General features: G+C 47.2%; 1 protein-coding gene across 2 annotated transcripts in view; it reads left to right on the top strand.

Moving 5' to 3' along the window:
- MARCHF4 (membrane associated ring-CH-type finger 4) overlaps positions 1-24,608 on the top strand; it is a 114,398-nt gene that overhangs the window by 82,555 nt on the left and 7,235 nt on the right. For both annotated transcript variants that reach the window (XM_029933883.1, XM_029933882.1), the window contains 2 exons: positions 5,780-5,935; positions 11,222-11,414. In XM_029933883.1, the coding sequence (XP_029789743.1) occupies positions 5,780-5,935; positions 11,222-11,414 (349 nt within the window). The remainder of the gene's footprint in view (positions 1-5,779; positions 5,936-11,221; positions 11,415-24,608) is intronic.

A 24,608-nucleotide genomic window follows, 5' to 3' on the forward strand; every position in this document is an offset into this window, starting at 1 on the left:
ATCCAGGCCATCAGCAAATCTTATTATTGGTATCTTCAAAATAGATCTAGAAGCTTACTGCTTCTCAGAACTCCCACTGCTTTTATATGGGTCCAAAACAGCATCATCACCCACCTGGATTACTGCAACAGCCTCCTGTCTTTCAACTTGCCCTTCTGTCTGGTCTGTTTTAAATACAGCAGCCAGAGTGATCAAACATGATCAGATCACATCACTCTCTTCTCAAAACTCTCTTTTCGCATTCATAGTAAGTGCCAAGTCTTTAAAATGGCTGTCTCCTGATTTGTCCCTTATTCTTCATCCCCTTATATCTCTGACCTCATCTCCTACTCCCCCTCCCCTCACTCACTGTACCCCAGAACCACCAGCCTCTTTGGTGTCCCTACAACATGCCAGGCATGCTTCTGCCTCAGGACCTTTGCACTTGATACTCCCTCTGCCTGAAATGTTCAGCTCCCAGATATTTGCATGGTTAGATTCCTGACCTTCCCCAAGTCTCCATTCAAATGGGGACATTTGGTGAAACCTATCAGTCACCCTATTTAGAATATCAACCTGCCGTCTCCCTACTATTCAACTTTCCTTTTTCCCTGCTCATTTCGCCATAGCACATGACAGCATCTTAGGTACTTATAATTTATTTGTTTATATTTTTTATTGTCTGTATCTCTCCACTAGAGAATTTTGGTTAGCTCTACTTGCTGTTGTATCCTTGTCACCTAGAACAGAACCTGGAACATACCAGATAAATAAAGGAATGACTGAATGAGGCCCAGAGAGGTTAAGCAGCTTCCCCAGGGTCACACAGACTATAAGGGCCTGGATATACCTGAGACTTCCTAGGATTAGAGTCCAAGCTCTTAACCACCACATTAGTGTCAATAAAGGATGATGTCCCTAAACTGCACCCCAAGGCTAGGGCTTCCATTGTCTCCTTTGTTCTGATCTCCTGGAGCTGCGCGTTGCATCAGGGCTGGGGCTGTCTTTGCGTCACTAGACTGTATTTGTGTCTTTCTGTGGCAGGGATGCCTGATGCCTGTGTGGGTGGAAAGGGAAGTCTTGGCTTACCTGCCATTGCCATGGCAACCAGGTAACCTAAGGACTCCAGAAGCAAGTCCTTTCAGATTGAGAGGAGAAAGAATCGAAGAAAGCTGAAAATAAACAGAAAGAAATCTGTGAATAGAGAAATGACTGGAGTCTCGCACCTGAAGCTTGCTGCGTCATTGGCAGTAAAGAGAATCCATCCTGTTCTCCCCGCCCACCATCTTCGCCACAGCCAAGGGCTGTGGACCAACCCGTCCTGCCTCCTGCCTCTCGCGTGACCCCTCTTAACCCATCCGGGAGGCTCGTGCTCTTCGGCGTTGCATCCCCAGGGAAGGAGAGACCCCCGGATGCCCTCAGCATCCTCGTGGTAACACGGAGGACAGTCCTGGGCCAGAAGTCGGCAGATCTATATTCTGATCCCTTATCCATCTCATAAGGGCAAACTCCCTAGATAGTTATTTAATTTCACTCTCCCTCAGCGACTCAGTTGACCCTTTACCTAAGGCATGCCTCCTCCTTCCTTATTTTCTACTAGGAGAACAGAATAGAGCTATAGTAGACAAAACTATGAAATTAAAGTCCTCACGGAAGTACGAGTTAGAATTGTAATACTCGCACAAGAGGACTTGCTTATGCCAGGCACTGTATCCAGCCCTTTGTGGGCATGATATCACACCACCATTGGAGGGGTTAAGAGTTGCCTGCAACAGAAAGATAAAGAGGCCTCAGAGAGGTTGAGCAACCTGTCCAAGTTTGCACAGCTGGTAAGCATGAAGAGTCATTCAAAACCTAAGGAGTAAATTTCTGAAAAACATGCTCTTCATCCCTCCCCCACACCATGTCCCTTGGGGGCCAGGGGATTAGAGAAGACTTGATTTTTTTTTTTTTTTGCCTTGGTCATTCCCTAGGCCCCAAAGCTTCAAGTAGAACATCAAGGAGTGTCTGGTGCCCTTTGCATTTAATGAGCCCCTTTGATCTGTGAAGTTTGCTGAGCTTTGCAGACAAGATCGCAATAATCCCCACAGCCCAAGGGCTGGTGCCTCAGGAGCTGGACCAGAAGGGCTCATCCTCTGCTACACCCTGGTGCCCATCCAGTCAGTAAATGTCCCTTACTGTGCACCTGTAATGTGCTGAGCTTTATGGGGCACCCAGGAGCAGCCCCAAACCTGGAAGACACAGAGAAGAACTACCCAACTGTGGGGGCAGCATGAGGAGAGGATACAGGTCTCTTGCTAGCAGTCTTGAGAGACTTGATGGAGGAGCAGCAGCTGGGCCAGGAGGCTGGAGGAGAGACTGAGAAGAGACCATGGGCACAGGTGTGGGAGGGACAGTGGGGACAGAGTGCACGGGAGGGATGAACAGAGCAGGATGGTAAGAAGCTCAGAGGCTGGTGTCACAAAGACCTGGCTTTACATTCTGGCCATGCCACTGGCTGCCTGGTGACTCTGAGCTGGCCCTTTAACCTTTCTCTTCAATAGGTTCATTCTTACACTCAGAGGAATTTACCATGTCTTGCTCCGGCACTTCAGCTTTTAACAGAAGTTACTGCACAGGTCATCTTCCTTAAGGCTAACCTGAGTCCGTCTGGCGGCTGGCTCATTTCCACCTCTCCTGCTCTTGAGGAAGCATAGGTCTGACCAGTCAAGGATGGTAAAGCGTCCTGGTTAAGGCCTCTTAGAAGCCTTAAACATGAAAAAGCTTATGGCCCTTCTCCCAAAGGCACATAAAAATATACTAAATCATAACATAACAAACTTATGTAAATGCCAAGGTTACAAGAACATCTTTCCAGATTGACTTTTTTTTTTTTTTTGGCTAAAAATCCTAGATTGCTTCCTTTATCAAAGTTAAACCTTTATAACAGTTTTGGTGACCTTGCTTTCTAATCTTTATAGCAACTTCCTAGTCTGCTTTTTGGGGTTGTCCTATCCCAAGGGAAAGTGTGGGGGGCTAGGAGCCCCTGGGGCAAACAGCTCACCTTTGGCCTCTGGGCCCTGTTATCAGGCACGGGGACCAGCCAGGCCAGGTCATGCTCTCCCCTTCCCTGGGTAAGTATATTGAGGTTCAGGGACTCCTGTGAGCCCTGGTGGTTGCACATCTAGAGCCTCGATGGAGAGCCCAGGTCTTGTGATCCGTTGTGCCCGGCCAGACTCTCCCTGCCCTGTCTCCGGGCTGCTGCTTGGAAGCAAGGCATGCAGACTTCTCTGTCACTTGGCAGCGTTGCCAGGGACCGGAAGTCATGTCTCTTACTCCACTGGCAATTTGACATGGCTGCTTAACAACCCGATTAATCAAACCTAGCTCATCCTGTTAGAATTAATGAGCCTAGGAAATGCTGCCATGAATAATGAAGGCTTTTGCCCCTCCCCCAACGTGTCTACCCACTCTCCCCCTCCTGCTTCTTTCTGAGAACCTCCCTGCAATGACTCACTACCAAGGGCCCTTGAACCTGGAAGGGTGTGGTGAGTGCCCAGCAGTGTGGGCATCTTCTGCTTCTTCTACTCTCCCAGGTGCCACAGCTGCCCAACTGGAGCCAGGGCTGGCCATGTCCTAGGGGAGCAAAACTTGTTCATCAAACAGATATGAATGCATTTTGCCATCATATTGGATGGAAAGTCTGTTTCAGGCACTGTAATAGGTGTTAAGGATGCAAAGATGAAAAAGATATTGTCCCTGGAAGGGATCACAGTGTAGTAACCCAGAGACAAATGGGGGAAGGGCAGGGGCCATGGCAAAGGGGACCCGTCAATACTGGAGGAGCAGTGTGGGGAACAAGGACGGGTTGTACAGGGACCAGGCACTCTGAGCATTTCTGCCACCAAGTTCATTGATGGCGCATATGTACAATGAGTGCTGGGCACTGGGCAAGGTGCTAGGGTCCAGAGGTCCACAAATGGACATGGTCCCTCTTCTCATGGAGTGGTCAGTCTCACCCCTGCTCCTCGGGACAGTGCAGGGAACCTGAGAAGACACTTGATTAACTTTTTCATTTACTCAAACACAAATGTTGTTGAGGGCCTTCAGGGAAGAGGGCTAAGCACTGGGGGGAAGGAGTGAACAACCCCTCATTCCTGCCTTCCAGGGCTTCTCTGACAGGTAGACAGGCTTCCTGACAAGCATGCCTGAGGTGCTCAGCTTAAGACACTCAAGAGATCAAAGCACAGAGCTCAACCTGGAAGAGTCAGGGGCGACTCCCTGTAGGAGGTGGTCTTGGAACTATCATGAAATAGAGAAGCAGTTTGACAGGCAGGACAGGTACAAAAGAACATCGTAGACCTCAGCCAGGCCAAGGTGTGGTCTTTGCGTGACAGCGGTTGAACTGGAAGGGAAAGATGATTCTGTGCGTCTTCAGAGGGAACAGTCGGTTCTGTGTCTCATAGGTCAGGTGCTCCTGCGCTGGCTTATCCAAAATGGGGAACAAGATGTGGTTTCCTGAATGGTGGAATCTCCAAGTTAGCAGGGACGTGGCTTAAGCGGCCAAACTGCAAACACACCAGTGTGGGGCACAAGGACATCTTCTGGGTCCTTTGATAGGAGTGAGGTGGAAGGAAGGGCTGGATCCACAATAAATGAGGTGGAGTGGGGAGCGAAGGCCTAGGGAGGAAGGAGAAGGAGAAGCTGGGGCAGATCAGAAGAAAGCGCAGTGGGCCCAACTGTCAGGTTGCTAGGAAAGTAAATGAGGGACTTGGGGGTGGTGGGATTTAGTGAGTAGAAACCATGGACTCCGAGCTGGGAGGGAGAAAGACAACCCAGAAGGGGAAAGACGGAAAAGGGAGGGGATAGAGAGAGGAAAGGAGTCAGGGAGGCTCACAGAGGTACCTTGGGGCCACCATGTGGGGCCTAGCAGGAAGCAGACACACACCGGCTTCAGTTATGGTCACTGACATGTGGTCACAGGGTGTTCTGGAGGCTAAGCCTGTCTCTGCGGTCCATTCACAGGGGGCTTCAAATCCTGCCACCGTCTTGCTGGGCCAGGTCCTCTGCCTCCCTACTTCCAGGCCTGCCCCAGACGAGGCTTCGCAGCCACTCCCAGCCACGCCTGGAGGGACGGATACACGCCTCTTAGTTCCCTGGGATTCAGGCCTGCCCTCACCTAACCAGGTTTCATCACTCAGGGACCCTGGGGTGGCAGACTTCACAGAGGGACCTGAATGCTGCCCTACAGGGGAGTACAAGGGCTTCAGACCACAGCTCCAAACTCCGGCCCAATATATCGATGCTCACAATATATTTAGAAGACCCGCCTTTTCACTAAGGAGAGATTTTACATTAAAATTGCTTCCTGGATTCCCCCATGCAGAGTGGGCTGGAGCTCATAGTGGTTTTTCCTTTAACTTGGGGTCTGGACCTTAGATTGACTGGTGTCTCTAGCAGCTGCCTTGTGTCACTCGCATGGTCTGTCTGGCTCTGAGGGCATTAGAGCTTGAGACCCCTTCACAGAGAAGTCCGACAGGCTGACACCCTCTTTGGACGGCAGGGGGCTTCCATAGAAACCAATCCGCTCAGTTTTACAGGCACCCTACGACTTGGGCAGCACCCAACGGGCGCCGAGGCTCCGAACTGTTAGTTGAATTCACTGAAGCCGCTGGCGCCCCTGTCCTCCATGCGTTCCGGCGCTTCCCGACGACGCCGGTGACCCGGCTTCAGTGGTGTGGTCTGCCCTACGCGGGTGGCCCAAACCCTCACGCCGCACACCAGGCGGGGACCTCACCGCCCTCTGCCTCTCTCCCTGCAGGGGGAGCTGCTGAGCCCGTGCCGCTGCGATGGCTCCGTCAAGTGCACGCACCAGCCCTGCCTCATCAAGTGGATCAGCGAGCGCGGCTGCTGGAGTTGTGAGCTGTGCTACTACAAGTACCACGTCATCGCCATAAGCACAAAGAACCCTCTGCAGGTATGACCGGGCCGCAGGACGGTCGCCCCCTAGGGTCCAGGCCAGGCTGGAGAAAAGGAACAAGACGGGCTACGAGGGCAAGATGGCAGTGGCCTTGGGGCAGAGGGGATGAGAGAACTCTCCTGTTGTCTCCTCAGCCTCAGCAAGAAGGGACAGGGATGGGGCAAAGAGAAAGGAAAGATCTAGAAAGAGAGAAGTGTGGCGTATGAGGTGGTAGGCAGGATCAATGAGCTAAGGGAGGGAGGGAGAGAGGGAAGGAGGGGCAGATGGATGGATGCATGGATGGATGGAAGCAGGAAGGAAAGGAAGAAAGGAGGGAGGGGAGGCAGGGAGGAAAAGAAAGGAAAGAGGGACAGACCAGAGGGCAGATGAGAGCAGGATGGCAAAAGGACAGAGAGAGGGTGAGGGGTGTGAGGAGGAAGATTGAGGGAAAGCTAAGGGCGGGGAAAGAAGAGATGAGGAGGGAGGAAACCTTAATGCGCACGCAGTTCACCTGGAGTCTTGTTCACGAAGCAGGCTGGGACTCAGGAGTCTGGACCGGCCCGAGATTCTGCATGTCTAACAACCTGGGGGTGATGCTGATGCCACTGGTCCAAGGACAACACTCCTTGTGACAAGGGACCGGGGGAAATGGAGGGACATGGAGAAGAGACAGGAAAGGGAGGCTGCGAGAAACAGAATGGAAGGAAGAAGGAAAAAGGAGGACTGGGAAGCGGCCCTTCTGAGGGGCAGAGGGGGCCAGGCTGGGGTGGGCCTGCCTCGGGGATTCAGACAGGGCTGCACCTCCACCCTGTTGCCTCCCAGCACCCCCGCCCTGTCCTGACTCATCCATCATCCCGGAAGCCGCTGGCAGGCCCCGCCCCGCCTCGAAAATCCTCCAAACCCAACAGTGGTCCCTGCGAGGAGCACCCTCATGTACAGAGCACCTTGCTTCTGGAAATTCCTCCACATGTGCGTGGTCAGCCAATTAAGCCGCCACACAGTCAATTAGCCAGCACGCCAGTGAGGAAGGGAACTTGGGTGGCCCGACATTGTTGTTTCCCTTCTTCTTTCTCAAGGGGAGGGGCAGAGTGGATTCTGCGAGCCCAGGAGGGCGGTGGTTGGGTGTGACCGTGGGGGTGGGGTCTTTGCATGGGGGAGGGGCAGTGTCCAGGGTGTTTTATTTTAAACACGATGTGGTTGTACATGAGGCAGGATTGAGTGCACCGTGTGTGTGTGTGTGTGTGTGTGTGTGTGTGTGTGTGTGTGTGTGAGAGAGAGAGAGAGAGAGAGCGAGCGAGCGAGCGCGAGAGAGCGAGCGCGGGCTACTACAAGCATGTCGGCCAGCAGGGGACACTTTTCTGAAAGGAGGCACTAGGACTCCCCGGGACCTCAGCCATCTTGATGGTACATGGAGGGGTCAGAATGAGAGCGTCTGCCCCTGCTAGTTCCACCAATAATCATTCATTTCAGATCTTGAAGTGGCTTAAAATAGCAGTGTCACGAGACTGCTGATTCCGTGCCCTCTGGGGCGTATTAACTCTCTTCTTCCTGCTCAGCTCACTCAAGCCTTAGAAAAGGGACAGAGTCCAGACCCACAGGCCTACCCCAAAGTGCCCCCTTGGCTCATAAACACACTGGGGCTTGACTCAAAATGAAAAGCCATTTAGGGATAATTTTTTCCTGGGAGTTAAAAAGAAAGGTGGGGGGGAAGAAAGAAAAGGTTATTCTAATCTTTTAAATATGGTGAGCAAATGGCAGTATTGACATTATTTATTAATTTATGTTACTAATATGTCAGTAACTGTGAGTTTCTAAACACTGGGGACTCCCTCCGATTCTGTTGCTCCTGGAAATAGGTGGTGTGTGCTCTGAAAATGCCATTTCGCTTTTCCAGATTGCAAACTACTTCCAGAAAAAGGAAGTAGTTTGGCCTAGCAGCGGTATTGTGTGGCTGTGGCCCAGACTGTTCCAACTGTGTGTCTTGGGCTTCTCGGGCCCAGCCAGGAGTGAGACGGCCACAGTGGGGCTGCCTTCTGCCCCCGCGGCCCGTCCGAGCCACCTGCGGTACAGGACGGAGCAGGCAGGCCCTACTGCCAGCACTAGAGCAGTGGACAGCTGCTGGGACACCTCTGCTGTCAGAGCGGGGAGGGTTCTCCAGGTCTCACCTCGTGGCCCACGCCCCATACAAAGTCGTGAGAAAAAACAGTGGTTGTGACAGCACATTATTCCCACGATGCTCTGCAAGATCTGTTTGTGGCAGAACAACCGCTGAGAAAGGATTTTCAGGGTGGCCTTGGGGCCCTGTGGCTGCTACAACTGCTACAACTGAATTGCAGTTATATATATTTTTGATTTTTAAACATTTTTTAAAAGTTTACTTATTTTAAGAGAGAGAGAGCGCCGCGAGCGAGCACAAGCAGGGAAGGGGGAAGGGAGAGGTGGGGGGCGGGGGGCGGGGAGAGAATCCCAAGCAGGCTCCACGCTGTCAGAGCCTGACACCCAGCTCTATCCTGAAAACCATGAGACCATGACATGAGCCAAGATCGGGGGCGCTTAACCAAGGGGGCCCCTGAACTGCGGCTCTATTAATGAATGTTTAGTTAGTGCTTGCAGGGGGGGCCAGTCACTCTCTAAGAATTCACACATATTATCTCATTTAATACCGAAAACAACCCAATGCAGTGGGCATTGTTACAATTCACAATTTACAGGTGAAACAGCGGAGGCGCAGTTTACCCAGGGTGGGGCAGGCTTACGCGGATCTGACGCATCTAGCCTACAGTGCGCAGGTGCGGAATTGGCCGCTGGCGTTTAGGAATACCCCACCTCGTCGAGCATCGCTGTATTTTTGCTGAAACTTAATGAAGGGTGGAGATAATGGCAGCTTGTCTCCCACAAAGCTCTGATTGAAGAGTTATTTCATTCAGCCCTCACGATACTCTAGGAAATGGGAAGGACCAATCATTTTCATTTTTTATGGAAGGGAAAATTGACAGTCTTCATGATGTATTGATTTCTGTGAGGCCACTTCGCACACGCTGGGGCAAGGCTGTGCCACAACTGGGTCCTGACTTCTGCTCAGTGCCCCTTACTGGTGTTGAGGGAAACATCCAGTCCTCAGGCTCTTCCGTTCCCTGGTGCGGTGGCACAGGAGGCCAGGACATGGAGGGTCTCGCGATATTATGATCAGAACCTCGTTTGGAATGAAGTCCTGGGAGTTGAGGGTAGCAGAGCTGGGTAGCTCTGGAACCGTTCTCCCCTTCCCAAGCCTCCCTTTGAAATTTCAGAGCTCTCGGTCTCTGCTTGCTCCTTGCAGCTCTGTTCCCCACACCTCTCGCGAGGGCTCATGTGGGACAGACAGGAGAAGACCCCATCTACAGCACCCCACCCTGTTCCTCTTGCATCAGGCTTCAAACAGTAGTCAGGGGCTCTGCTTACCTTCTACAGCTAGCTTGGGGGATCAGGGGTTAGGGTGGTTTTCGGGATTAAGGGGACCTTTCTACGCCTCTACATTTGGGCGTTTTAGAGTCTGGAGCTGGAGAAAGTGAAGGTTGATGTTGACCCAGTGGTTAAAACAAAAAGATCAGTCAAGAACCCTCTTCATAGACAGAGTGGCAGACTTTGGAAAAAACATTTGTGGTAGAGTATTTGAGAGGAGTCTGTAGGATCAGGCCATCTTCTGGAAAATTCCCTTGTTTTGTGTAACCCTAGGCTAGGGGAAGCAGTGGAAAAGTTAAAGGCCCAATTACCTGTAATGGGATGCTATCTGTACAATTAAATGTAAAGGCTGATGTCCTACATCTAGGCTAGCAAGTGAAATGTATTCCAATGGTTACAATTCCTTAGGGGCTGCTGGTCAGTCCTCCTGAGCCAGAATCCATGCTTCTATCCAGGCCATTTAATGCATTGGGAGGACTTACTCTTGGCAGCTGGAAGGTTGTCTACATTTCCTGGGGCACACAACTGAAATGCCTGCTGTGGGTTTCCTCTGCAGGGCTTTACACAAATCCCTACAATCAGAAGATTGTCCTGCCCTCCACCTTCCCACATCTGATCCTGTCATTTCCCTGGTTAAAAGTGTTCAACAGTGCCATGTTTACTCTTAGGACAAAGCCAAAATTCTATGCATGTTCCTCAAGGTTCCACATGATCTTCTCTTATTTTCCCAGCTGTCTCACCCCACACTCCCTTTTGCTTTCTCTGTTCCACCCATTCAGGTCTTCTTCCAGGTTTTCATAGTCACTGTGCTTTGTTTCTGCCACAGGACGTTTATACAGGCCTTCTCCTGTGCCTAGAGCACTCTTCCCTCCTTTCTTTGCCTAAATTCCCACTCAATGCAAGCATTGCTTCTTCTGACAAGTCAAATCCCTCAACAAAGGCTCTCACAGTTCCATGTACCTCCTCTCTTACGCCTGATAAATTGCAGCTGTAAATAATTATTTGATTATCTGCGTTCCCTAAACTATAAATTCCATGAGAATGGAAATCTTATGTGTTTTTGCTTACTGCTTTATCTCCAGCACCTAGAAGAGTGCATATTTGTTGAATGAGAGCATGAATAAATCCCAAACTAAAATCCAACTCCAGGTTCACTTAGGTCTGTGCTACCTAAGCCAGCCATAGAATCATAGAATTTCAGAGTTGAAGCCCACTGACACCCCAGCTTTTAATCTATCCATCAATACTGTGATTAGCATAGTGCCTTTTATATTAAAAAATGAAATCTCAGTGTTCATATATAGTCAGTAAATTATACTGTTTTTCTTAGCTCTCCCCCACATCCCATGTCCTCTCCTTGTCTGTTGAATTGGTAATCTCAAGCATTTATATTTAATGACATGCCAGGTGTTGTTGTAGAAAATAAGCAAAAGAAAGGCCTGTGTCCTATTAGTGTGAAAAGTACCTATTAGTGTGAAAATAAACAGTGTTGCTCTGGAAAGAATAGTCTGGGCCCTAGAATACCACCCACACTGGCTCTGCATTTTTACTTTCCCCTTCCCATTTCTCTGTCTGTATCATAATCAGTTATAAAGCTTCTTCCCCTGTGATGGCTGCCCAGAACTCCCTCCCGACAAAAATCTCTGATCATTTTCATTTAATATGGATTTCCTCCATATTAAAAGTGCCATATAAAACTCAGAAACTTGCAAAAATAGCCATTTTGTTACAAGTTAAAAAGCCCTGTATTAAATCCTGAACTAGAGGTGAGAGGTCGAGGCAGCAGAAGGAAGAAGAATGGGAATGGAATGGAAATGGGGTATGGGAATCCCAGCCATAGCTAACCTGCCCTTCTCTTCTTTGCAGTGGCAGGCCATCTCTCTGACAGTCATTGAGAAGGTTCAGATTGCAGCCGCCATCTTGGGTTCCCTCTTCCTCATTGCCAGTATCTCTTGGCTCATCTGGTCGACCTTCAGTCCCTCGGCAAAATGGCAGCGCCAAGACCTCCTTTTCCAGATCTGCTATGGGATGTATGGATTCATGGACGTGGTGTGCATAGGTGGGTCTGGGGGCTTGTCTCTATGGGAAGCAGAGAGCCACATAGCAGTGAGTTAAACAAATCTCTAGGATTCATCCCTCTTAGAGGCCAAAACACCAGGCTTGAGACCTGTAAGCCCAGGAGAAGCCAACATCTTAGATTTGAGGGGGTAAATGGGATGAGGGAGGAAGTAGGCCAGAGAAGGAAGATCTAAATCTTCCCCAAGCAAATCTGTTCTTGCCCAGTTGAATATACAGATAAGGAGGCTTGCCTCCAAGACTTGAGAAAGGTCAGTTGGTCAGTCTATCTGGCTCAGAGCAGGATGTGGAAGCCCTCTTCTCTGTGGTGTACTCCATGGTTGCCAAGCCATAACAAGGGATGATTATACATTTAATCCCTTTCTCTTCACAGCAGAATGCCCAGAAACAGTCATGATGATACCTGCCCCTTCCCCACTTCTCAGCTTTCCATGAGCCTATCACAATACCCAAGATTTCTCTAGTCTAGTGTTTTTCAAACTGTATGTAGTCCTGGCGTTCTACTCACAGCTTCGAGGAAATCAGTTTTGGGAATGGGCAATGGAATACAACACAGAAAGGCTCTGAATCTTCACCCTTGCTTCACTTTTAGTTTTTGTACTTTTATCCATTTACATATGTTTCTCTTCTAGGTAAGATTTTGTTTTAATGTCTTCGATGTTTTAGAAAAAAGTTGGAAACCCACCCCTCTAATTCCTGCCTGTCCCTTTACACTATTCCCAAATCTATGTTCCTTCCTCTTCTGGTATTAGGTTGGTTGGTGGAGGGCTGGGTCTTTCTGTTTTCCCCCCAAAAATGGTTATGGCTTTCAACTCTGGAGTCTTCATTCAAGTGACTGAGGGCCAGGTTTTCTCATGTCATGAATGACATGAGGCACGGTTGAGTCCATCCTAACCTGGAACTCTCAGGCTGTGCCCTAGGCCACGATGCTGACAGCACTGAAGTTTCACAGTAGTCTTCTCTGTGCTTTACTTTGTTTATTATATCAATTATGCTCCACCGCTCTGTTTGGCAAGGAAACATCTATTAGCTAGAATTTGGCTATGAGGATGCTATGTGGATTTCTTTGGAGTTCTTTAAATTAGGAATCAGAGAGGTCTGGAGACTTGCATGCTGATTACAGGAGCCAGAGACTAGTGATGCGGGTGCTTGGATACTTGTCTAAGCTCCTTGCTGCCTCTCTCTGCTCCCTAGACCAAATACATCAACCCTAAGTTCCAGAGCCTTTTTTAAGGCGGTTGTTTATGGCACCTAGACAGTGAAAGAAACTGATTGCCCAGTTTTTGAGGGCTATGGAAGAGAGAGGACTGTGAATAAGGAGGAATTTGACTTTGAGCGTTTTAATTTAGTTTCCCTTCCACCAAAAACCCCGCTGAGGCATGTGTTGTTGCTGCCAGAAACCAGGTGTGTCTCCATATGGAGGTGTATGGCTCTGGCATGAGGCGGGCAGCAGTGGAGAGCCTGTAAAAGCCTCTCCAGCTGCCCTTCATTCTCCTTCAGGCAGGCTTTTGACTGGTCCCTGATGTGTGTTTCTATGAGACATGCTTTCCCAACACGTGGTGTATTAGTGAGCTTTGGCTGTGGTAACAAGTAACTCCAGAATTGCACTGCCTCACAACTACAAGCATTCATTTCCCGTTCATGGATCTGCATGATGGCTGTGGCTCAGCTGGGCTTGGCTCTGCTTAGCTTCTGATTGTGTGTTGGGTTGCAGCCTGCTCTGAGTGTCTCTTCTTGCTGGGACCCAGACTGGAGGGGCAGGGACTGCTGAGTGTACTCTTCTAGGCAGGTGCAAGAGCACAAGAGGACTGGGGGAAACTCGCCGTGCCTCCCAGAGCTTCTGCTCAGTACTAGCCCACAACCCATGTTCCAACGCAAGTCCTCAGTGAACCCAACATCACAGGTGAGGGTGGAGTGACAGCCAAGGAAGCATACTGCTCCCTCCCAGGAGGGAGCATGGGAGTGAAAGAGGAGCATAAATACCACCTACCACTCAGGAAACCATGGATTTGAAGACCAAGAGAAGTGAACATAGAAGAGAACATGTAATCACCCTATACAACTCCTATTTTGAAGTTGAGAGAACTGGGGCCCAGAGAAGGGAAGTGATCTGCTCAAAGTTACTCAGCTGTGATTAGAAGTAAGACCTCCTGGTTAGTGGTCCAGTGCTCTTTCCATTATCCTCTTGCATCAGACAGCAGGAGTCTTCAGTGTCTCTTATGGGACATCTGCAGTTGCCACCTCTGACTCTGAGTGCACTTGGACCCATTTGTAGGAAGAGCCTTCACAAATAGTCCTGCTCCCTGTGGCTCTGAGACACCCAGCACCCTTTCTTGCTTGGGCCTTCCTGGCACTCTGGTCTCTCCTGTCATGTTTCCCACTGAGTAGGGTTCCACAGAACCATCTTATCTTCTGTCTCTTTCTTGGCTCCTTTCCATCTGCCTCCCTCCAACCCACTTCTATCTCTCAAACTCTCTCTCTCTTATCTACATACATATATTAATCACCTAATTTCTGGAAGTAGCACAGTGAGCTGAATATTGAGAGTTTTAATATTGCTTTCTTTCCTTCCAAGATTTTAGGAAAACATAATTTCCCAGGGTGGAAAGCCACACCATGATCTATCCATCCTTCTCTGACAAGCTGGTGACTGCTTGGAGACAAACATTGGCCAAGATGGGGATGCATAGGGACTGTAATTGCTTTTGGTGCTGTCTGAAAGTGGTCAGATATATTTATATTTAGACTAGCTCACCTTTAAAGAGTTTAGACTGTTCTATCATTTTGTTGATTATAACAGGAGCTAATTCCATTTCAGAGCATTTTCCCAGGAGCAATAACTTTCTTCCCATTTTTTAGATGGTGAAACTTATATTGAAGGATTTTGTCTTAGGCTGATTCAGGCAGCAGAGGAGGACTCTCAGTTCGGTGTTTTTTCTAGAGAGGTTGTCCATAGGAGAAAATGCTAGAAGACAAAATAAAAAAGAGAGTAATATGTAATATAAAGAAGAGAGTGGAAGGTGATGGATAATAGTTGAAATGCACAAATTCTTGATGGTTGAAATGATGGTGATTTTGATGATGGTGATGATAATCAGTGATGATGATGGTGGTTTGAAGGGTGAAGTTCAGGTGTTGGTCACTTCTCTTCTGCAGTGTTCTGGCCAGTTGAGGGAAAGCAGCCAGTACTGCATAAGTGGTTGTAAAGTATCAGCCTTTTAGGGACTCTCTGAAAGGGACAATCAGGCAGAGCCTGCAATATCTCTAGGGATATATTTATTTTTAGCCTCAACTAGGCATTTAGACTCACAGAACTACCAGACAGCACAGCTGGCACTAGATTGACTTAGAGTAATTTAGGCCATGAACCACAGCCTCCATGAGGCAGGTCTAGCTTATCTCTCTGCAGGTGGGTCCTTGGTAGACTCCATATCCTAATCCAGGGCTAGTCTCTCAGCCCCAAGATACTAGCTCAGAAGGAAGGAGATGAGACCCACAAGGACCCTGTCAAGGCAGGGTCCACCTTGACATAGTTTCTCCATAAGAGTCATGCACAGTTACAAGTGTCACTGTACTCCAGGAAGCCCAAGGCTCCAGCCTCACACCAGCTATTCACAGTAAAGCACCTACTAGTCAGGGGACTTCCAATCCAGGGAATTTTGTAACACAGCTGAAACTCACCTTTGTCAGATTTCCAGGGGAAACAAGTCAGAATGCCAACCCAGGGTTCGTTTGTTTTGAGAGAAGGAGAAAGTATGCCATCACCTCTGTCCTACTACCTCCTGATCTGGACTTCTGGCCACACAAACTTGTTTCACTGAACCAGTGAGAGGCAGAGAAGCTGGAACAGGGAACAGAGACCTGGCTAGGTGAGCCAGAAGGAGACATATGTGATCCTCTTACTAGACAAAAACGGACCACATGGATAACAGAGCTACAGGGTAGCACCTATTTTACTGTTGTGGTGGTCATCTGTTTCAAAACTTGGTCAGTTAGCTTATTCCCATGGTAAAGGGGGAAGTTTCTCTTCCAGAAATCCTAAGAAAGTAGAAGAAAATGATTTGAGAGAGTAGGCAGAGGAAGAGATGACTCCTTACTAGAAAGTAGGTAGAAGTGATAATGGGAGATATGAGTATTCTCAAGAAATGTTGGTTGAGAAAAGATGTCACATAAAAGTATCCATATCCATAGACACAAGCTCCTTGCATGGATGGAGCAATTCAGTCTCTGGATAAAAAATTATCATCAGAAGAAGTAAAATGAGTCTAGCCATGTGTTAGCTCAAAAGGCTGAGTAATAAAGGAATAAGACCATCTGTTTAAATGAGTCTTTGGACTTTCTCGATTTTTCAGACACCAAGAACAATTTTTCTATTCTGTAAGACTGTTAAGTGGCCTCAGATAATAAAGAATATGAGTAAACATAAAATATATAGCTTTAATTAATCCTTAAAAATAGATTTACTTTTGTTATCAGAGCAGCACTCTGAGGGAAAACTCATAATAGTGGGAAGGACGCAAAGAGACACCCCATTGGTCACCAACACCAGCTCAGCAGATATTCTCTGCCATGAAGCCAAGACAGTGAAGAATCTGAGACATGGTCATCTTATTGCCATGAAGCCACATCAGTCCCCTCCCTGGCTACATCCACCTGGCTGGCCTCCAGGGAAAAGTCTTTGGTTTTCACCAAAGGATTTTGCCTGAAATGAGTGCCAGGGAGGTCTGGGTTCTCTGTTGGATGCAGCATGGGCCCAGGGTTATGGACAATGGCTCTAGACTTGGTTATATGAAAAGGTTGTACATTCTGGAATATAAGCCTCCCCTACAGATTAAACATCTCTTGGCTTAGAGTTCTAACTTCCTAGACTAATCTATGCCACTGTGAAAAACCAAAACTAAGTTGCTGTGTACAGAGCAAAGCACCAACCCCCTAAAAGGCAGAGAAGAACTGAGAAAGGGCACAATAATCCTAAAAAGATAAGCAAGGTAAGTATTATGATCCATATTTAACAGGTGAGGAAAGCTTTAAAGTAATTGTGTTCCAGGACACATAGCTAAACAAATAGCAGAGCTGAGAATTGGACCAAGAACCTTGGGCTCCAATTCCAGTTCTACGGCACTTTCTACTGCTTATTTTTATCTCTGATTGCTGTGTGAAACTGCAAATCAGAGCTCAGATGAGGAGGCAGGTTGAGCGGAAATTGGCCCTGTAATACCTTCACCCATAGGGTGATAGCTGAGGGATAAGTAATTTAGTGATCCCTACTTGCTCCTGTCCTGTATTGAGGGTTTTGGGGGTTCCATTGTTGCACTTCCCTTTTGATCAGTGCTATTCTGATACCAACTGAGAGGGAGGCTTAAGAAACTGAGATGAAATCTGGGTGGTTTATCTCCTTGTGAGACGCTCTGGTGAAGGGAATCAGGGCAGGGGAAGCTAGGTCTCCTGGTCAACATGAACTTAGGGAATCCATTCATTCACTAAGAAATGTTTATTGAAAGGGCTCTCAAGGATCTTACATTTCACTGGGGTGGTAGACAAGTTAATCACTTATGTAATAATAAGAGCTGGGACACAGAGATAAGTGAACATAGAAGATGGCTGAGTCAGAAGGGGCTCAAGATGGTCATATCTATTCATTTGGTAGTGTCTCCTGGCTGTCTGGTTTTGTTCCTGAAACTAGGGAACTTTAATAAACTTTAATAAAATAATGAATGAGACAAGAATCTTTTCCCACAAGGAGCTCCTACTTCACAAATAAATCAAAGCACAGTGGGAGCTGGGATAAGATATAGAGAACAGTGGAACAAAACAGAGAGCAATGAACTCTTGGAGGAGTACGGGAAGGCTTTCTGAAGGAAGGAACCCTATCCTTCAGCTAGTTTTGAAAGATAGGTTTAAGTGTGTCCAGAGGAGTGAGAAAGAACATTCTAGGTAGAGGGACTAGCATGCTTAGAAGCACAGATACTTGAGAGAACCAGTACACTTGGGAAACATGGAGCAGACTTGCAGGGATGGCTTGGTGTCAAGAGCCAGAGTGGGAAGTGGGTGATGGGCCATAAAGACATGGAGGTTGGCAGAAGCCAAATCCCGCAGTGTCAGGAATCCTGTGCTAAGGAGTTCAGACTTTACCCTGTTGGTGATAGAGGAGCATTGATAAGATTTTATATAAGAAAGAAATATGGCCAGATGTATGTGTGTTTTAAAGAGATAACTTTGCAAATGGGGGGAAGATGGATGAGAGTAGGACAGACTAGAGATCAGGGAGGGGCCAGTTGGAAAATGCTTGTCATAGTCTGAACAAAAGGAAAAGAAATGTGAAATGGTGCAGTGGGGAAGAAGTGTATAGGATGACTTTGAGAAGCACTAAGGATGTGGATGAGATAGGACTGTATGAACTTTGAAGTAAGTAGGAACCCCAGGGCTCTGGCTTGAGTGGGGACTGGATGCCAGAGCTGAGCATGAGAATGGGGCTTGCAATTGGGTGAAGCCAAGGTGAACCAAAGGTGTATCTTTGGCAAAAGCACCAAACGAAAGGACCACTATGAGCCTAAAACCCAGGCAGTGAGGTAAGAGGTCATTCCTAAGTGAATAGTTTGCAGTAGAAGAGAAGCAAGACACATGGAGTACATTATGGTCAGCAAAGAGAAGGCTGAGACAGGAAAAGACTCCTTGCAGGGGTAGAAAGAAGGAAAGGGCCTTTTATGGCCTCTTGTTATTAACAAGAGCATTGGACCAGTTCTGGTGAGGATTGGTGACTAAAGAGAAAGCTTTCTGTAGGTAGTTGGATAATAAAACTTGAACATGGGTTTGGGGGTCAACATGAAGGTGGGTAAATCTGTGGGTTTTGACAAGATAACTTAGGAGGAGCAGTCAAAGAGTGGGTGGCTAAGGATGGAGACCTGGAGAACATTAAACACTTAATAGATGGATGAAGAAAGAGAATGAGGAAAACAGGAGGGAATGAATCATAGAACCCAGAGTGGCAGGTTTCTGGAAGGAGTGGCGGCACCATGCTGCATAATGGTCAGGCAGCATATTGCTCAGTTTCTTACTAACCTTGGTACCTCAAGCGATTTGCATAACCATTCTATGCTTTCCTTTTCTCATCTGCGAAATGGGATAGCAATGCCATCTTTAGAGGATTGTCGAGAGGGTTGAAAAGATGACGTATGTAAAGGAGCGGGAGTTCATAAAAATCAGTGACCTGGCTAGATAGCACTTGATGAGGTAGATTCCTCTTGGAATAAAGGTTTATTCCCCACTCTGTAAAGGTTTGCTGGAACTGTTAAAACCAGAAGCCAGTCACGGCCTAGAGAGCTAGACCTCATGTCCTCATATAATTGGAGAGTCTGCTGTTATTTGGAGCAGTGCCTCTTCTGGAAGGTTTTTGGTTCCCTCACCCGTGTCCCCTCAATGAGAAGATCTGATTACATTGAATGTCTTCATGCCACCTACCTCCTCTTCCGTCATCTCTAATGACCCTGTCTGCCCCAGCAGAGAAGCTTGACAGAGCCTTGCAGCAAACAAATGGGCCCGTCTCTGCTCCAGTGGGTCAAGTTATTAGGATTTAACAAGAGCAAATTAATTAAGGTCTTTGGCACCAAAACCATTTTTTTTTTCACTCCACAGACTCAAGAGATTGGCCACCCAAAAGTCAAATCTGTAAAAATGAGGATCTCATGTTTATCATGTTTTTCTTTCTTTTTTTTTTTTTTTTACTTGTGAGTAGGATGTGGTCAAGGAAGGGAAGGAAAACAGCATTTATGAGATTGTTCCAAACCTTTAAAACAGTGGAATATGGTAATTAACAAAATTACAGAAAATCTTTTGTTAAAGCTTCCTCTGTGTGCTGTTCCTTAAGGTCCTTTCCTATAATTTAGAGATAACTGGTGCCTGCCCTCTGAGATAAAGGAATCCAAATTCTGATTTATAGGAAGTGGGCAAAGGGTGGGAGCAGCAGGAGTAGAAGAACATTATTTTCCAAACTTAATTTTAATTCACGTTAACTAAAAACACATACATGGCACAAAGATTCCTTCCTGTCTTCCTTCCTTTGGGCTAGAAATGACCCCATCTATCAAACCTTCTAATTCCCTGATTAGGAAACTGAAAATGTGGAGAAGACATCCTGGTGTCCTAGAGAGACTAGGGAATAGGAAATCTAGGTCTGAAGACTAGATTAGCCACTAACAACCTTGATGACCTTGAGTAAGTGACTTCGTGTTTTTATAGCTCAGTTAACCCATTTATAAAGTGATAGGGTTGAACCTGATAACTTCCAAGGTCCTTCTAGATGTGGCATTCTAGGATTCTGAAGTCCCTTCCATTGTAAGATGTCATAATTCTCAGAGGTTAACAACTGTGGCTTTGGCTGGGGCATAGGGGTGATTCCCAATAATGTTTGGCCAGACCAAACAACTGATAAGTGCCAGCCACAAAAATGGACAAGATGATGTTTCAGTCCGTGTTCCATTAAATGCGTGTGGCTTATCCAACTTTCCAAATTAACTCAACTCATAGTCTACCCACCCGCTGCCTCCTCCCACCCAGGGCTTCCTATGCAAGGCCACCTCTTTCCACCACTGAGCTGCTAGATGCTCTGAAAATGAAGATGACGGATTTAGAAGCAGACACGCCAAGTGAGCACTGTCCCCTTCAAAGGAGACCCCTGGGGAGGCAATTCATTTATTGCAACGTGCTGACAGGGCTCAAAATATTTCAGGAAACACCTCTTGGGAACTGTCTTAAATGCCTGCAGCAGTGTCTTGAAACAGCTTTAGGGGTGGCATGTTTGTCCGTTGACAGTGGGTCTACGGCTAGAAAAAGCCCCAATCTGGTAAATAAGGTAGCTGCTCCAGCCAATAATAGATTTTAGGGATGACATGAAACATGCCATTGAGCCAAAAGCTGCTTTTCTCTCGCGGCCTCGCCCTGGTACTGAAGGTATTTTAGTTAGCGTAACTCCAGCAGATTATAAATGTAATAAATGTATATAATTTCAGTGACATAATGCAGTAAGAACTCCTCATCAGTGGGAAGTTCTCCTTCACACAGAGATTCAGGGACATAGGCTTCTTCCATTAAAAAAAATTTTTTTTACATTTATTTATTTTTGAGAGACAGAGAGACAGATTACAAGTAGGGGAAGGGCAGAGAGAGAAGGAGACGCAGAATCCAAAGCAGGCTCAAGGCTCTGAGCTGTCAGCACAAAGCCCAATGTGGGGCTCGAACCCATGGACTATGAGATCATGACCTGAGCTGAAGTCGGACACTCAACTGACTGAGCCACCTAGGTGCCCCACCACTTATATTCATTCTTAACCTTGGCCTGACTCATGCTCATATGCAGTACTGGTCACCTGGCTCCCCGTGGATGCAAAGTGCTAAAAATATAATTCCTTTTCAGTGGAGGCTCTGTACTGAGAAAGAAAAGAGTGGGTTTTTGGTGGACAGTTAGTCATGTCTGTCATGGGCTCTGAACTAGGATAGCCTAAGAGAGAGTGTCCCAGTTTGCAAGCGTAATCTTTTTAAATTCCAGGATTTTAGGGGCACCTGGCTGGCTCAGTCGGTAAATAAAGCATGTGACTCTGGATCTCAGGGTCATGAGTTAGACATCGAGCCCCACATTAGGTGTGAAGCCTACCTACTAAAAAAAAGTTGTAAAACCAAAATTAAAATCCCAGGATTTTATTTTATTTATTTTTAAATATTTTAAAATATTTAATTATTATTTTTGAGGGGAGGCAGTGGACAGAGGATCTGAAGCAGGCTCCATGCTGAGAGCAGGAAGTCCAATACAAGATTTAAACTCATGAAACGTGAGATCATGATCTGAGCCAAAGTCAGACACCCAAGGGACTGAGCCACCCAAGTGCCCCTAAAATACCAGGATTTTAAAAGACAATACTTTTTAGAACTTGGGCATATTTGCTTAAATAAATTACATTTGTAACTTTAACATAACTTCTTTGAAGTCATGTGAAACTTACTTCATAATAATGCTAATAAAATAATAACCAAAATTTATTATTCATTATATACCAAACACTGTAAAAAGTACTTTATGTGTGTTATCTTATTTATTTCTTACAACCTTTTTTTTCAAATGTTTTATTTTTTTTTTTGAGAGAGAGACAGAGTGTGAGCAGAAGAAGGGCAGAGAGAGGGGGAGACACAGAATCCGAAGCAGGCACCAGGCTCTGAGCTAGCTGTCAGCACAGAGCCTGATGTGGGGCTTGAACCCACGAACTGTGATATCATGACCTGAGCCAAAGCTGGATGCTTAACTGACTGAGCCACCCAAGCGCCCCTATTCCTTACAACCTTATGATGTAGTTACTATTAAAATGCCCATTTTCCTGATAAGAAAAATTGAGACTAAGAGGTAAATCACCCAAGGCCATACAACTAGAACCTGGTTTCATCTGATTTCAAAGCCCACATCCTTAACTACTCTATTATAACAATGCAACACATATATATTAAAACACATAGTACAAAAGACATCTTATTATGAATTCAAATAGAAATTGCATCTCATACCTACAAACTATTAAAAAAAAAGATCCCCTGCATAGCTGTGGTCTCTGGGGGAGCACATGACCTAGAGCATGGAGGACAGGGGAGCACATGACCAAAGCATGGAGGACAGGGGAGCACATGACCTAGAGCATGGAGGACAGGGGAGCACATGACCTAGAGCATGGAGGACAGGGGAGCACATGACCTAGAGCATGGAGGACAGGGAAGCACGTGACCTAGAGCATGGAGGACAGGGGGAGCACATGACCAAAGCATGGAGGACAGGGGAGCACGTGACCTAGAGCATGGAGGACAGGGGAGCATGTGACCTAGAGCATGGAGGACAGGGGAGCACGTGACCTAGAGCATGGAGGACAGGGGAGCACGTGACCTAGTGCATGGAGGACGGGGGGAGCACATGACCTAGAGCATGGAGGACGCAGCAGCCCAGATACATGTCACTGTTCTGTTTCAGATGAACCTGTGTGTACGTCCCACCACATGTACAAGCTGTGTGTCTTTGGGCAGGATGCTAAGCCTCCCCAAGCTCAAACCACCTACCTTATGGGATTTCTGTGAAAAGTACACTATATTTGCAAAGCCCTTTTATTTATTTATTTTTGCAAAGCCCTGCTGGAGTGACAGAACATAGCAAGCCTTCAATAAGTATTTGCTATCATCACCATTGCCACCACCACCATCATCATCATCGCTATGACCTTCATCACCATCACCTAGAGTGGCTGAGAAATGCAATTCTGGCAGTTTCTGTCCAGATAGTGAGATCTCTGAGCTTTTTAAAGAAGTCTCACAGGCAAAAACTACAGTGTCTTGGGACATAGGTTCATACACACACACTTCCAGGCATGGACCCCTCACATATGCCAATGCAGGGATATTTGGGGCTCTGGGGGTATTTCTCTTCCCTACTCAGTCCTACTGAGTTAAGCTCATTCATTTCAAGGAGTGTCAGTGTTCTTCATGATTTTCTAGCGGAGGTCTTCTCACAGGTCTCTGAAACACCCTGGGTGGGCAGAGGGACCAGGGTGGTTCTGGCCCTGATGGGTTTAGAGACATTCTGTACCACTTGACCAAGGTCAACTGGTCCAGCAAAGGACCCTGCTAGGAAGGGAATTGTAACAGAAGTCACCACCAAGGGGGCAGCTTCTCCCTGGACACTGACTAGGCATCAACAGGGTGGAAACAGAGGGGGAAGGTGATTTTGCTTCACCCTCATTGAATGCTTTCAGTATCTTCTGTCCTTTGGGTCTTTATTGCCAAAAGAGTAGGCCAAACCAGGACCCAAAGCATTTGAGTCAAGGTGAGGCTTCCCAGATGAGGTCCCTGGATCCACATGTCATCATGTGTAGGGTGGCTCCTAGACGTACATTCTGGTTACACTTGTGAGAAGCACAAAGGTGTAAGTGTAAATACTGGGTCGGTAGAGGCACTGCCAATGTCATCTGACAACGCTACTTCCTACCCACCTCACCCCCTGCAAAATAAAACCCTGGCTGGTTAGATTGATTTCTTTCCCACTCTTGCCTGACAGGTTCTTTAGTGCAGGTTCTGACAGGGCTGGGTCCTCCAGAAGTATCATCCGGAAGAGGAGTTTGGCAGTGGTGGGCTTCCGTGTAAGTCCTGCCCCGCAGCTCTGTGACAGTGGACGACCCTGCAGGCAGGGAGCATTCCCCCACAGGCACTGCTGAAGGCTCCTGGCAGGGGGAGAGGAGGCAGGAGAGGAGGCTCGTCACCACATCTGTGGAATCAGCTGGCCCCCAGCACTCCTTTCGGCTCCAGCATCTTGTTCATCTATAAACAATGACTCAGACTGAGGACTGGGAAGGACAATTTGGAGACAGAAGAACAGGTGCTTGTGTGTGGGAACAGGATTGGTGAAGAAAGAGGAAAAGATATGAGTGAGCTTTTTCTCTTTTGTCCTTTCCATCCCCGCCCTCATGATGCTCAATATCATGTGGCTTTGAGTGTTAAATGTGCCAGGCATCAACACATAGGACTCATGACCTCAACTAATCTCACATCAACCCTATTAGGAAGGAGGTATCAGGCCCAATTTACTGACAGAAATACTGAGGCTCAGAAGAGGAAGTGACTTACCTAAATCCACAAGGCTAGAAAATGGTAGATACTCTGAATGTCCAATGCATGTTCATTGGTGAGTTGCCTCTAAACTGTGGGACCTGAAGTTCTTTGGGTCCAGAAGAAGAAGCAGCCATTTCTTTAGCTGCCTCCCATCTTCATGTCTATCACATCTGGAACTTGAGTATTTTTAGAAAATTACCTAAAGCTCTTTATTCGATCAAAATTTCAAGCCTTCCATGAGCCAGTAGGCCAGGACGAGGATCATGTTCTAGGCAGTGTTACTCACATGTGCTCTCTACACAGGCAGGATCCGCATCACCTAAGAGCATCTTAGAAATGCAAATTCTTAGGCCTCAACTAACCCCTACTGATTCAGACTCTTGGGCTAGAGCCCAGGGATCTGTGTTCTAATCCTGTGTTCTGCCCTTCCCAAGATCTCTCTCTCTCTAAACATATAAACTTAAAGAAAGAAAGAAAGAAAGAAAGAAAGAAAGAAAGAAAGAAAGAAAGAAAGAAAGAAAGAAAGAAAGAAAGAAAGAAAGAAAAACCC

This window comes from Suricata suricatta, chromosome 3, assembly GCF_006229205.1.
Source record: "Suricata suricatta isolate VVHF042 chromosome 3, meerkat_22Aug2017_6uvM2_HiC, whole genome shotgun sequence".
Classification (NCBI taxonomy): Eukaryota; Metazoa; Chordata; class Mammalia; order Carnivora; family Herpestidae; genus Suricata; species Suricata suricatta.